Source organism: Anneissia japonica, unplaced genomic scaffold (assembly GCF_011630105.1).
Source record: "Anneissia japonica isolate Jap-2015-1 unplaced genomic scaffold, ASM1163010v1 scaffold287754_len4335492_cov202, whole genome shotgun sequence".
Lineage (NCBI taxonomy): Eukaryota > Metazoa > Echinodermata > Crinoidea > Comatulida > Comatulidae > Anneissia > Anneissia japonica.
This window is the reverse complement of record NW_022705543.1, coordinates 2514029-2528380: the sequence shown is the minus strand read 5'-3', so window position 1 is coordinate 2528380 and position 14352 is coordinate 2514029. Positions and strand designations below refer to the sequence as shown.

Below are 14352 nucleotides of genomic sequence, written 5' to 3'. Positions count from 1 at the left end.
AGGTAAATACCTGTAATGTATAAGTGTAGAATGGTATAAACCTGGCATGTATACACCTGGAATACATACATTTGGAATGGTATACACCTAGAACTATATACACCTGGAATGAATCAATTTTGAATGGTATACACCTGGAATTATATACACCTAGAATGTATAAATTTGGAATGGTATCCACCTGGAATGAAAATGGTTAATGTATATTCACCAGGGGTGGTATACATCTGGAATGATAACACTACAATTATAACTTAAAATCTCTTACCATTTCTAAGTCTTTCTTAGCTGCTTCCATTACCTCGTGGGGTTTTCCCTTTGGAAGCTGTTTTCTTTCATGGATCTTTTTGGTGTGTTCTTTGATCTTTTCCAGGAGGTGTCGATCACGGTCCAACCTTTTTGATTAATGCATATAGATTGACACTTTTAAAATTCTATGATAATTTTGACTAAAAATGATCATGTGCAAAAATATCCATGTGCAAAATATTCAAGGTAAATTTTATTAATATTTTAAAATGGCTTTAGGTACACATTGCTTTTAATATTTTAACAGTTTTTATTTATTTTAACTACTCTTAATGTTTTAATATTTTAACATGCTTTTAACTACATTTTACCAATGGTTGTTATCAGTGCAGTATGTACATCTTGATGTTTATTACTTTAGTAACAGATTTTAGACAATGTAATGTAAATGTTATCTATGTACAGTGTAATCATGGAGGAAGAAAATATTATAATCAACCAAGCTTTGAACCACGTTTATCTTTTACTTGTGTTTAATCAATAAAAATCATTCTCATTCTATCATCCTCATCGACATCATCTTCATTGATGTCAATTCTTTATCATTATTTATAACATCATCAATACACTGCCGATGGTGTTGTAGATGATGCTGATGATGTTAGTAGCAGTGATAGATTAAGTATTGTATCAGTATAATTTTTGTAATGTAATTATATGTATATGCAATGTCTTTTTGAAATGGAATAAAAATAAAATAAAATGACGATGACGATGGTATTGTCAATGACGACAAGGTTTTTGACAACAATGATGATGGTAATGATGATATCATCATCTTCATCTAGTCATCTTTATCATCTTCCTCATCATCTTCCTCATCTTACCTAGCTGCCTCCATGCGTTTCTTTGTTTCGGGTCTCATCCTATTCATCATGGCTTCATGTCTATTCTTCACTTCCACCTTATAAAAATGAATCACATACAATTAAATTTGTTTTTGGTTCCACCTCAGGGCTGCAAGCTAAGAGCCTATTGTTGTAAAAATCTCTTCCAATTAATAATGATAACTGTATTTTTTTCCTCTTCTCTGATATTGAACAAATGCTTATTCAAAAGATATTACTCATTGATTGATTTGGCTTTCCATATTTTAAAAGAGTAATTTATATTCACTTCTAACTTTTCAAGATGTTTTCAGAAGCAATCAGCACAGTCATATGTTTTCCTTTCATCTCCCGACATGAATCTTTCCACAAATTAAAATTGATGTGGATTTCTATATCGCATAATACTTGATCTCTATGTGCATCAATAAATGCCGAAATGAAAGGATATATGAAAAAAAAAATGTTGACAGAAAAAGGGAATAAAATTATAACATAAAGTTAAAGATAATTTTCAAGGTTTTTTTTCATGATGTTTTCGGTGCCAGCAAGTCTTTACAATTTCTTAAACTTTATTTTAATTCTCCTTTAAGTTCAAGGTTAAGAAATATTTATTTCAAATTTTTCATATGACACAATTTGTACAGTTAACTAATAATTCATAATAAATAAACGAGAATAGTATATTAAAATAATCATTAGTGCATGTTTTTGGTTGCAAAAATATAAAAACTTTGGAAATGATAAAATGAACATTACTCAAATAATTGTTTGGAGTAATGTTCGTTCTATGTTATTTAAAAGTAATCAACATGCATCTGTTGGTTTTTGGAAATGACATTTTGGAACTAAACACAGTTGAAATTAAAACCTGTCATCAAATCATCAAATATGTCAGCTATTGTAACAAAATGTGTCTTGTTGTACAAAATATAAAAAATTAGTTGTTGATATATTTAGATTTTGACTATATAAGCCTTATTTTGTCCTTGAATCAGGTTCCTAGGTTGAGTATAACCAGAATAAGATTATTTTTAAATTCAAATTTCTGAAAACATACTTTAGAGAAAATTGTGTCTAAAGATAAACTGATATATAATTTTGTTTTGGATTTCCTATCAAGTATGAAAAAGTGTTTCAGAAAATGTGCCTCAAAAATACCTTTAACTCACGTCAGAACCTTTGCTTTCCTGACTTATATTTAACTTATGAGGAACATTGAAACCCAATTTTTGTTAAAATATCACTTAAGATATTGTCTTGAATATATCAAACTGACCTGGCGCACAACAAGACTGGTATATCGCGACACCTCACATATATAAATATTATTCCAGCTTCTGTAGCAGACAAGAGAGTTTAAAAAAATATATTAATCACAGTTGAAAAATCCTTCACTTACTTTAATTCTCTCTTCTTTGCTCATAATTTTCATGTAGTTTGGGTCCGTGTCGTACGGAGTCTTCAAGGCTGGATCGGTAAAATCTGTCAACCGAAATAAACACAAACTGACAATTCAGCTGTTCCTGTATACACACCTTCACTTTGAGTCATTCACAATATTCAATTAAATGCCAACAAGTGAATAGAAATTAAAACGATGAAGTGTAAATCAATGAACATCACAATGCACAACACACAAACTTTAAGTTATTGATTAAGATCTGTCTCTTACATCCATAATACAACATCCTTGGATTATAGGCAATGCTGTGCAAGATATTAGTAATAATTGTCTGAATATCCAAACATCCCAATGTAAACATATGATGACAATGGTGATAAGACAGTCATAAGCCAGACATGTATTATCAGATTTTATTTGTCAGATTTAAAACTCTATCCACAATATTTAGCTATCAAAAAACTGTTGCATGCCCATACATAGTCAAGATGTGTATGTATATGGTCATTATTGTGATGCCACCATGACCATATTTAGACATGTTTTTGTCAAATAAATTTGATAGTCTGGACAGCGATTTAAGTTTTATGCGACAAATTGATGTGAATTGCCCATAGTTTATATGGGCATGTCATCACATCCATATATAGACATGATGATGTCATCACATGCATATATGGACATGATGATGTCATTGCATCCATATATTGACATGGTGATGTCATCACATCCATATATGGACATGATGATGTCATCACATCCATATATGGACATGATGTCATTGCATCCATATATTGACATGGTGATGTCATCACATCCATATATGGACATGATGATGTCATCACATCCATATATGACATGATGATGTCATCACCTCCATATATGGACATGGTGATGTCATCACATCCACATATGGACATGGTGATGTCATCACATCCATATATGAACATGATGATGTCATCGCATCCATATATTGACATGGTGATGTCATCACATCCACATATGGACATGATGTCATCACATCCATATATGGACATGATGATGTCCTATTTAATACATATATGGACAAGATGATGTCATATTTCATACATATATATGTCACATATACAAATATCATACATTTTCTGATGTAGTCATAGCAGTCTTTACGAATACTAGTGTTCCAACAACAATGCATTAAATGGCCATTCCATGCATATCCATATTACTAAAATGTACATTCCATGCATATCCATATTACTAAAATGTATGCATATACAATGTGACGCTGCTCGCACTAATCCAAACCATGCACTAATTTTTCATTAATGCATGGTATTAGTTATCTTTTCCCCAAAATCTACTGGAAAGGATTATAATTCAATTGTGACATGATTATTTCACTTCAAATATAAAAATTTGTATTCCAAACCATGCACTAATTTTTCATTAATGCATGGTATTAGTTGCATTTTTCCCCAAAAATCTACAGGAATATAAATTTTACAATAGTAATAATTTCTTTGGGGGGTTTATAAATTATGGTTTCCATACAATCACTACATGCTACCGCCGTTAGCTTTCAGTGATGCGGATTGGTTGGTGGGATCGAGGAGCCTTCCAGATTGCGTCGGGGACAGCTACGCAATAAAACGATGGCACTGGAAACACTGTAGCGAGAATGTAGCGATTCTATGGAAAACAAGCTTACAGGACTAAAAAAGTACAACTTTTAGTATTTTTTTTAATTGGCAATTGGTTTTTTATAACTTTATTCTGGTTACTTGTCAGTTCAATTAATTATTTTTATTACTTTTACATTTTCTGTTTAATCGGGTGCTTCTATAATATGTTGGTCTTGTTTTTGTTATTACCACATCTGAATGAACTCAATAAAACTGAACAAAAAATAAGCTGGTTTTACGGTTTCATTCTGTTGTTATTGTATTGCTGTTCCAAATTCTTTCACCTAGTCACTTACCAAATGTGATAAGTATTGGATTTATTATCAGCAATAATTAGAAACAAATTGTATTGAAAGTACATTGACTAGAGCAAAAGTTCATTTCTAGAACATGAACTATTGCAAGCAAGAGAGTGTTGAACCTAGAAGAAGTGTAAATTGTAAAAAGATTAACGTGATGTTCGACAGAGATGGAGCAAATCCAAAAACAACAAAAAAATCCAAAGACAAAAGCACTAAAACATATTATGCTAATGGTGCTGAATGAAATATAGGAAAACATCTCAACTTAAAACCATGTAGAAACCACAATAACAATATTGGATCACACAACATTAAAGTTTACCTGAATGATATTTCCAGGTCAGTCCTAAACAAAATTAAAACATAGATTAGCTGGAAATAACATGATCACCATTGATAATGGATTATTTAAATCCCAATAAGCTTATGAATTAAATGATTTACCATCTTGTTTATCCTTCCTGATTGCTCTGATGTAATGTTTGCGCTGCAACTCACGTGTCTCATCACGCCATTCTTGAAGAAGCTGCGTGTCCCTAAAAACATAATAATGGTAAAGGTAAAGATCGAAGGTGGGATTGAGAAACTGGTAGTATTTATAGTCATTGGTAAATTTCCTGTCAAATTTATAAGGTGAGAAAATTTAAGAATATGGCACACCTAGAGGGCCAGAAATATCAGACTTAAGTTTGAATAGGTTAATTCCATGTCAAAAATCAACCAACAATTTGACTCAATCTTTGTGATTTTGTTTAAAGTTTAGGATGTGGTTAAAATCCATGAGAAACGATTACAAATGACAAATGTTTGTTCTATGTCGCTTAATTAGTGAGATATGTGCTAACGAAATTTGAGCTAATTAGTGATACCTTGCACGACCAGAGTGCTATACTTTATATAAATGAAAAATTTATATACTTAGAGCAACAGGAATAGACCCTTACTTCAGCCTTTGCTCAGCAGCTGATTGTTCCAGTTTGAGTGTTCGTAATTGATTGTTTCTTAACTCCTCATTCACCTTTGCCTGCATTGAATCAACTGTTGGCTTCGGTGGCGTTCTCTTTTTTCTTCTCCTTCTCCGTCTAAAGGAATGATAATCAATCATAAACATAAATCTCATGACTGGCATTTGTGCACATTTCTGTCAAATTATATGAAAACCAGTATACAAGATGTGTTGGTTGTCTTTGGTTACTGATAGAAGAGATTAATATAATATATATAGCTGTCTGTAGATTGCTGGCAAGAGTCAAAATATAGAAATAATGTCCATATTTATGTGAATCACATGACTAAACGACAATAAATGAATGAATCAAGTGGCACTTAAAAGGCTCATAATAAATAAAATAATAAAATATAATATAATAAATATATATAAATAGCTGCAATGGGAGGCATCAATCGATACAACTCAATAAAGCTTCTAGTAGTCATCCATTAATGGTTGCATCAAATTATGCATGAAAAAAAAAGCTTCACCACTGTTATTGTTGCTTTGCCGGGTGTGATGATTAGTTTGCTGAGTCTGCCATTCAATGTGCAGAGAAATTTACTTTACGCATATTCCTTTGAATATCACTTTTTTATTTACTCCTATCATACTGTACTTTTGATATATAATAAAAATAAAGAGTAACTGAAATGATGCTCATCTTACTTATCTCTGCCTGAGATACCCAGAGCTCCAGCCCGTTTGAATTTTTGGTACTGTTTTTGGCGATATTCATTATACGACATGGGCTTGTGAAGAGACATTGTGGCCGAGCTAGGCCCTTCTACATCAGATAGATTGCTCATACTCGACTGGAATGATTGTCTGCTCAAGCTTTTCCGTGTTTTGTGGCTCCATCTTTCTTGATTGCTGTAACCAACAAGGTTCTCACTATCGCTAGAAGACTCTCCAGCATTTTGGATCCTCAAATTTTCGAAGTTCAATTCTACAATACAAACAAATGGTAAATAAAATTAATACTACTTTTATGCTACACAGTAAAAGCATAGCCTCCCCGCGGTGCAATAATTACCCAACAACAATGACAACAACAACGACGACAACAACGACGACGACAACAACAACAGCGACGACAGCAAGAAGTACATGGGTAAAAACAATAGCCTCCCTGGAGCTTTGCCCTTTCGGGGAGGCACCGCTAATAAAATCAATAGTGCCAAGTGTCCAATGGACTTTTCACTGAGCCCTACCCCTTGGATATGGTTACTAAGGTCTCAAAAACCAATAGCGTAAACACATGCTTTTGTGGGACAAAAAGTAAGATGCCTGCCTTCTAATCCCAGGGTCTTGTGTTCAATTCCTGTGACAGCATGAACTATTTCTCATGACTGAAAACAACTCCACTCCCTAAGCCTCATGAAGAGACTTCGCTGATAAACACATCACATTATTTCATTTATTTAGGAGGGCCCCTGAATATCAGCCAACCTTCTAGGATACGCTGGAAGGGTCACCCTCTATAAATATGGTAGGAAAAAAAATTCTATTCCTTTGTGACATTCATATAGTGTATACCAACATAATAATATAATAAAAATAATACACAGTCTACACTACTGGCTGAAAAACTATCAAGAATTATATGGCCTATGCATATGCATAGGCCTACTTACCTCCAAGAGAACCTTTCTGGTTTCGTTGCTGGCAGATTGAGATCTCGCATAAAAAACGAAGGATCTCATATACTCCCTTATCTATTACTTCTTGCGGTGGAAATTCCAAAGGATTTTTCCGTAAGTTTAATCCAGTTAATGTCTGTATAAAACCTAAAAACAAAGAAATTCAATCAAAATACTACTTCATTATGGAAAATTATTGTGTTGGCAAAATATTCCTGGTCTCCCACCTTTTGATTGGACAGTTAAGTTTGAAAGATCCATTCAACACTGACCAATTGCCATCCTGCTGCTACTCATATACATCTGGGTGATGAGAGACAAATGTAAGTAAAGTGTAAGTCTTACCTAATTCTACAGGCAGCATACTTATTTGATTCCCTTCAATCAGTAGAGTTTTCAGCTGCCTGATATAAAACATAAAGTACAGTATAAACAAAGTTTTTTAATGTTCAGGTTTAAGACAAGCTTCTCTAGAACATTTTCTCAAAATATCGCAAGAAGCTCTCATACTTTCGACCTCCCAAATCAGAAATGTTCAGGATGAGAATGAAACTGGAGCCATTATTATTAGTCAAATAATCAATGAAAAACAAACACTAACACAAATTTATTTGCACCTACCTACACCTACAGTAAAATATTTACTATGTTATGTTTTTATTGTTTTATTACTGTTTTAATATCTTGGTTATACATATCTTTAGGTTAAACAGGCCTCAATAAACATATGCCAGAATGATATTTTGAAATAAAATAGAATCTGAATAATTATAATAACCTGCACAATGAATAAAATCTTCATTTTAGCAATTAAAAGCCATAGCACACAAAAAAAACATGACAAATGCAGAAAACAATAAAGCATTCATACAAATTCAAATATACACTTTTAAACCCTGAGAAGTTTCATCTATTTTGAGTGAAGAGGATAAAAACTAATGTTTGAAGAAAAAAGCATGGGTAATTAAAAGCAGTAGAAATAAATTGCTTCAATCATAGTACCTATGTTCCCCAACAGATGGAGGTAATTCTTTCAGGTTGTTGTTTCTAAGATCCAACCAACGGAGCTTTGGTAGACGTTCAAATAGGGTGCTTGGAAGCTCTGTTAGCTTGTTTCCCTCAAGATAAAGGTTCTACAAAAGAAACAAATAAGTTTACGCCTTCAGCAATAGTAACAGTTTTTATTACAAATTACGTGATCCGCTCTGGCAAAACCCGGCGTTTGTCACAATTTCTAACTTTGCACAAGTACCAAATCATTCAAGAACTATAATTTTGAAAATTTTCAGGTTATAGAAGACAATTTATGCAAAATATCAATCACTAAATCTAACACAAAAGTAAAGTTTTATTATTTAAAAAAAATATCTTAATATTAAGTTATTTATTTTGGAATCTTTGGAGGTTCTTTTCTCAAAACCTACATGGCTGTTATCTAATGATTTAAATATTCATAAATAACTTCGCTAATATTAAACCAAAGTCTATCAAATACACACTGTTTAGAAGAAGAATTCATGCAGAATCTAAAATTACCACAAAATATATATTTATGATGACTTCAATTAAAATAATATTTATTAATTAATATTTTTCCTCAAAGGTGATCATTTTTTAGGCCTAGGCCTACCTCAATTTTGTCAAGTTCCAAGAGTTCCTCTGGGAAATATGCAATTCCTTTACCAGCTAGATCAATAGTTGTTGTTCCAAGGGCTTTGGAACTTATAATAATGTTCAACACTTCCTCTTCCCAATCCTCCAACTTTGCTACGCCCAAAGATGAAGATGTTACATGGGAAGATGTGTCTGGTGAGACAACACCAGAGGTATTATCATCTGTCATATTACTGAAATAAAATTAGACAATCATCAAATTCATCTTAGGGCCCATCCATAATTTTCAAAAGAGTACAAAACATACGCTTTGAGGGGAGGGGGTGTTGATAGTGTAGGTATATGTATTCTTTTATGAAAAAGATGACCTCAAAATGACAAAAATCCTTTTATTGTGTATATTTTCAGGTGGAGGGAGTGGGTCACAGAAAAGATTATGTTTTGTACTCTTTTAAAAATGATAAATATTGTGGCTACTCCCTTATGGTATACATTTACATTAATTTATTTGGCTTTATACAAAATACATTAGACAATTAAAATATCATAAAATTATTATTTGTAATTTAATTAAATGAATGAGTTGTTATTATTCTTAGATTGCTCTAATGTAATTTGGAATTATTCTGGGGGATTATTTGTATTTATTGTTTGTTTAAAAAGTATATAAATTAAATTAAAAAAAAAAAATATTTAATCACTAATTTTGCCTTGTATAAAGCTTTGTAATCCTTGGAGGGCTTTTTGTTGTATTTTTCTATATCCTAAAATGTTAATAATAAAATAAAATAAATAAATGTACATTATAGCAGGATAAAAGAAAATAGACACATTAAAAATATTTACATTGGTCTGCGAATTAAAACAGTCAAAGAAACAAAAACACACTGAAGTAATTTGAGGGGAAAAATCAAATTACTAAATCCATAAAACGTAATATTAAAAACAGAAAAATAAAAATATCCAATCAAAATCCAATCAAAACGACATTAAAAATTATATTAGAATTAAATTATAAAACATTATAATAATTATAACAATATTTAAAAAAATATTTTAAAAAAAAGTCAAAACAAATGACTTCATTCTTCTACAGGCTAGCCTATGCCTAGGGCCCTTACTTACAGAAAACAAAGCAAAAATTGTAATGAAAAAAGGGAAAAATGCACAACGAAAGTTGACACCAAGGAAAACCAGTAGAATAGGATGTACTTCTGACACAAAAGTATGCCTAGTTTAGAGCTTAGGTCTTAGCTAGGACGGTAGGCCCAACAAAGTTAACTACACTACACTAGCCTAGTCCTACCCCTAAGCTAGGCCTAGCTAGGCCTAGCCTAAAATTTACCTCAAATTAAACAAACAAGGTGCTTTTAAAAAAAATTGTTTAAAAATATGCATATTATTAATTTAATTCTAAATATACATAATCTGTTAAAGTTTTATTTGATTAAAGAATCATCCATGCACTATCTAGGCCGGCACAGCCTTTCTGCAAAGGCTAGGCCTACCTCTCTGCGTTTACTAGTTTGTAGCATGATGGAGAGGGCAGTGCCACGGCCAGACTAAAAAACAGACAGTAGGTAGGCCTAGCGTAGGCCCTAGGCCTGGCCTGGTGGGAATAATTTAAAACTTTAACAAAGATTGTAAATCATAAGGAACGATATACAGCTTCTATAATAAGCAACAATAGTTCTGATATACATGTTCAAACTTACATATTATTATTAAGAACGTTCACCCAATCAAATACATTTTATATAAATATTTTCGAAACATTTCTTCAATCTCTCCTCTCCTCCAAAGGAAGCTTCTAATATCGCAGCAACAAGGGGTCATAGGTTGTTAGACTGATTCAATTTTTGATAGGTGAAATGTTATGTCTTACTTGATTAATTTAATTATTTTTTATATGTATAAAACGCAGAAACAGCATTCTAATTCCTAATTATTTTATAATCACATGATTATTGAAATTGAGAAGGTTGGGTGAATTATTGCAGTGGAACATATTGTGCATCTTGTAATTTTTGGAAGTGTTCCATTTACTCTGTGCTTAAATACAACATAGAATTTGCTTAAACTCGGATAAACTACGGAAGCAAGGACGGAAAGGGTTGTGTATGTGTAAAAATTAGATCGGAATTTCATAACAAAACAATGTTAAATCAGAAAAAGATGTTTAGTGATTCTGATATTATTAAAGGTTAATTATGCAACCTTTATTGTCTTTACATTGTGATAAGTAAGGGTAAGTACTGACCATTAATATTTTACTGGGGCGGGCATACTGGCATAATACTGAGTACAGTACTTGGTGAGTGAGGAAATGATGCTCTTCTTGATATCTTGAACGGAAGAGATTCACTAAATCAATAATTTTTTCAACAGTGTATTTTTATTCAGTTAGAGAATGGTTAGAGGTCCGGCCGCAGGGGTTGGGGAGTTGGGATGTAAAGGTAAGGAGGTTGACGAGTTGTGTTGGAGTACAAAGTCTCTCTAGGGACAGTCAGGTTCATGAAAATTTGAGATGTGTATAAAAGACAGATATATATATATTGTCATTATCATAGAAATTTAGACTTATTGTAAGACTACAAAAAAAGTACAAGGTTGTAACATTGTTTTATTCAAGTTCAATTCTTGCCAATGTAATTATGGATGCTAATGACCTTTGTCTAGTTATCCAACACCTTTTGTTTGTACTTCTCTCTCATAATCACGTTCACTGCGAGGCAAATGATACAACCTTCACAGTGAACTCAACTCTAGCTTCCCCATCACTTTTGTCATTAGAGCTGCTTTGTCAAATTGCAACTAATTGGTACACGCTAGCATTTATGATTTTCATCCCCTGTTGCAATAATAAGGGATAGAATAAACAATAAATTAAGATCTATAGATCCTTATCATCATCCATCATATTTGCCTACTTAAAAAATCATGGTGGCTTTGTTGACTATAAAATAGTTTCATCTGGTTTCCAATATATATTCCATAGACAAATAACAGTTAGCACAATGCATTGAAAAAGAAAAATAAGTTTTCTCTATGGTGGCTTTGTTCGAAAGAAATAATAATACAGTAATGCTAACAACAACTATGTTGGTAGTACAATGTATGTTAAATTTGCACAGTATGTGAACATTTTTTATATATTCTGACAATGCTTGTATTCATTTATTGTCCTTTGTGCTGCGATATAGACTCTGTATATAATTTGCATACTGTTTTATATGGAAGTGCAGTTTTTATGTTTGTTCTATGATACAGCAGTAATGCAACATTAATTCAATTAGGCTGTAATAAAATCTGAAAAAAAAAGCATTCAATAGCGTTCAATACAAAATTAAATAGATACAATGAATGATTGAGTCACCTGCCCTGGATTTGCTGCTTGTTGTAAACAAACCGAGCAGTGCAGCATAATGTAAAACATGTAATTTTTTAGTGTTACTGCTGAAGGCATTGTTACATAATTTTCACTAGAACACCAGAACGGAACCCACCAGAACTACTGATAAATCACTTGAAAATGTTTCCAATTTCAGTTTTTTAAAGCTGTGTTAGAATGATTAGGTGAGACAAACAATAGTCTTCGAGACAGCTTTATTGTGAGTGCAACCAACTGAGTCTAAATAAGCTCGATGTAGAATCATTGAACATGACATGGTTCCATTTAGAGTCTAAGCACAAAGAAGGCGATAAAAAGTACAGTGTACAATATTATGTGGATCAACAGGCCTGTTAAACAATGGGAGATCAGGGGATCACCTCATGGAACAAACTTCTGCTTTATTGAAATTTAATAACGGTGTAAAGGGGTGCAATATCTCATTTGACTAGTACATTATAATATTGACCTAGTATTTATTTACATTGTCTTAGAAATAATAAGGCTTTTGTTTAAATAAATGTAATCCTTGTGTAATCATGGAATATGATAATAATAATAATTATTATTATTATTAATATTAATAATAATAATAATTCTGGATTATTATAGCGCTACATGTTTTCACAACCTTGAGGAGCTTACAAATAATGTACAATAATGTATATAGTAAATTATATGCAACAATTGATACACTCGCAAGCATGCATTGTGCACCCAATTATATAGTACAGTATCTGATAAGCATTCTGGAGTTAAACTACTAAAAGTTCAAACACCGGTATTCGGGGCAGATTTAGGCCCGGGCCGCCCCCGGCACACCTCCCTTTTGGAAAGTTACAAAAAAAAAGAAAGAAAGAAAAAAAAAGAAAAAATTGATCGCCCAAGACACCTCAGAAAACAAAAATTTCGCGGGGGAATTACTCCGGACCCCCTAGGGTAGTGATATCTCAATCTGCTCCACTTTCGGGCCCCCCCCACCCTTTCGGACATTTCTGAATCCATTCCTGGTATTCCCTAAATTTTGCTAACATATGAATTCCATTAAGCAGGAAGTAATTTTGAAAACCCAAAACAGTTTATTGGTTTCCGTTTGTAAGGTCGGTGCTTCCTGGAAATTACAAAAACATGTCTGGACATAGACAAGTGGGACCACCTTCTTCTGGTCAGATTTTAAGTTGATCTTTTTTGTTATGGGCTTTGATCTATCTTACTGCCTTTTATTGCCATTTACTTCTCACACTACTAAGGGTTGTTGCATTTTAACCATAACATTTCCTTTTGATGTGCTGTCATAATGAGCAAATTGCATTCAACAGCCATGTGATCAATTGTGTGTGTTGCTCGTAAAGCCTGGCTGTCCAGACTATCAAATTTTATTTGATGAAAACATGTGACATGCCTAAATATGGTCATGATGACATCACATCATGACCATATATAGGCACATCATGACTATATATGGGCATACAGCAGTTTTTGTCGAAGAAAATTTGACAGTGTGGACAGCGCCTTAAATTTTGCACTTACAGTACTGCCAAAAAAAAAATGGAAATTTGCCTGCCGCTGGCTTGAAATCTCCAAAAATAATATTATGTATATTTCTTCCTAATTATATAAATTTAAAGCATTTAACCATCCCATTACTACACTGTTTGCGTTCTCTGGATATTTTTCGCAAACTTATTTGCTAAATAAGAAAAGAGAATTTAGTTTTTATTGGTTTCCTCCCTCCTCTGACAATCTTTTTAAAAAAAAAAGTTTGCGAAACAAGGTATAAAAATAGTCTCCCTTTATAATTTTCCAATACAACACTTGTCAAGAATGTAGGAACAATATTATTTATGGGTTTGTTTTGGTGAATAAAATAGTTTTGGTTGTAATATTCTATTGAAATCCAATAACTTAGTTAAGTAATTCAAATATCAAATTTTATTGACTGAATCAAGTTTAACCTTGAGTATAAAGGTGATACTCTTTTCATAAAGTCCAATTAAATTACTGTAAATTTCTAATGGATTGTCTGAACTTGTGTTCTAAAAAGATATTACCGAAATATTATTGTGATATTCAGTTGTTCATGGGAAAGATATTGTAGTTCAGGGCTAGTAATTGCAATATCGTGGCAATATTTTCATTATTATTAATATTTTAGACCTGTTTCACCTTGAAGATACAAAATATACAATGATACTCTCAACTGTAC

The 14352-nt window shown here is 32.3% G+C and overlaps 2 protein-coding genes across 7 annotated transcripts in view; one reads left to right on the top strand and one right to left on the bottom strand.

Moving 5' to 3' along the window:
- The window catches only part of LOC117105769 (leucine-rich repeat-containing protein 27-like), a 14071-nt gene extending 3478 nt beyond the window's left edge, over positions 1 to 10593 (bottom strand). For 2 of the 5 annotated variants that reach the window (XM_033247050.1, XM_033247047.1), the window contains exons 1-12: positions 10471 to 10593; positions 8772 to 8988; positions 8144 to 8274; positions 7487 to 7545; positions 7136 to 7288; positions 6168 to 6447; positions 5452 to 5589; positions 4952 to 5043; positions 4830 to 4853; positions 2539 to 2621; positions 1137 to 1213; positions 269 to 395 (exon numbers count right to left, since the gene is read on the bottom strand). In XM_033247050.1, the coding sequence (XP_033102941.1) occupies positions 269 to 395; positions 1137 to 1213; positions 2539 to 2621; positions 4830 to 4853; positions 4952 to 5043; positions 5452 to 5589; positions 6168 to 6447; positions 7136 to 7288; positions 7487 to 7545; positions 8144 to 8274; positions 8772 to 8984 (1377 nt within the window). In that variant the 5' untranslated portion in view covers positions 8985 to 8988; positions 10471 to 10593. Of the gene's footprint in view, positions 1 to 268; positions 396 to 1132; positions 1214 to 2538; positions 2622 to 4829; positions 4854 to 4951; positions 5044 to 5451; positions 5590 to 6167; positions 6448 to 7135; positions 7289 to 7486; positions 7546 to 8143; positions 8275 to 8771; positions 8989 to 9465; positions 9520 to 10470 lie in introns of those variants that run through there. The other 3 variants (XM_033247048.1, XM_033247049.1, XM_033247051.1) reach the window with 3 other exon arrangements.
- Positions 10594 to 10852: 259 nt separating this feature from the next.
- The window catches only part of LOC117105727 (serine/threonine-protein kinase 32B-like), a 38253-nt gene continuing 34753 nt past the window's right edge, over positions 10853 to 14352 (top strand). For both annotated transcript variants that reach the window (XM_033246978.1, XM_033246979.1), the window contains exon 1: positions 10853 to 11003. The gene's annotated coding sequence lies outside the window, so the exon portion shown is untranslated. The remainder of the gene's footprint in view (positions 11004 to 14352) is intronic.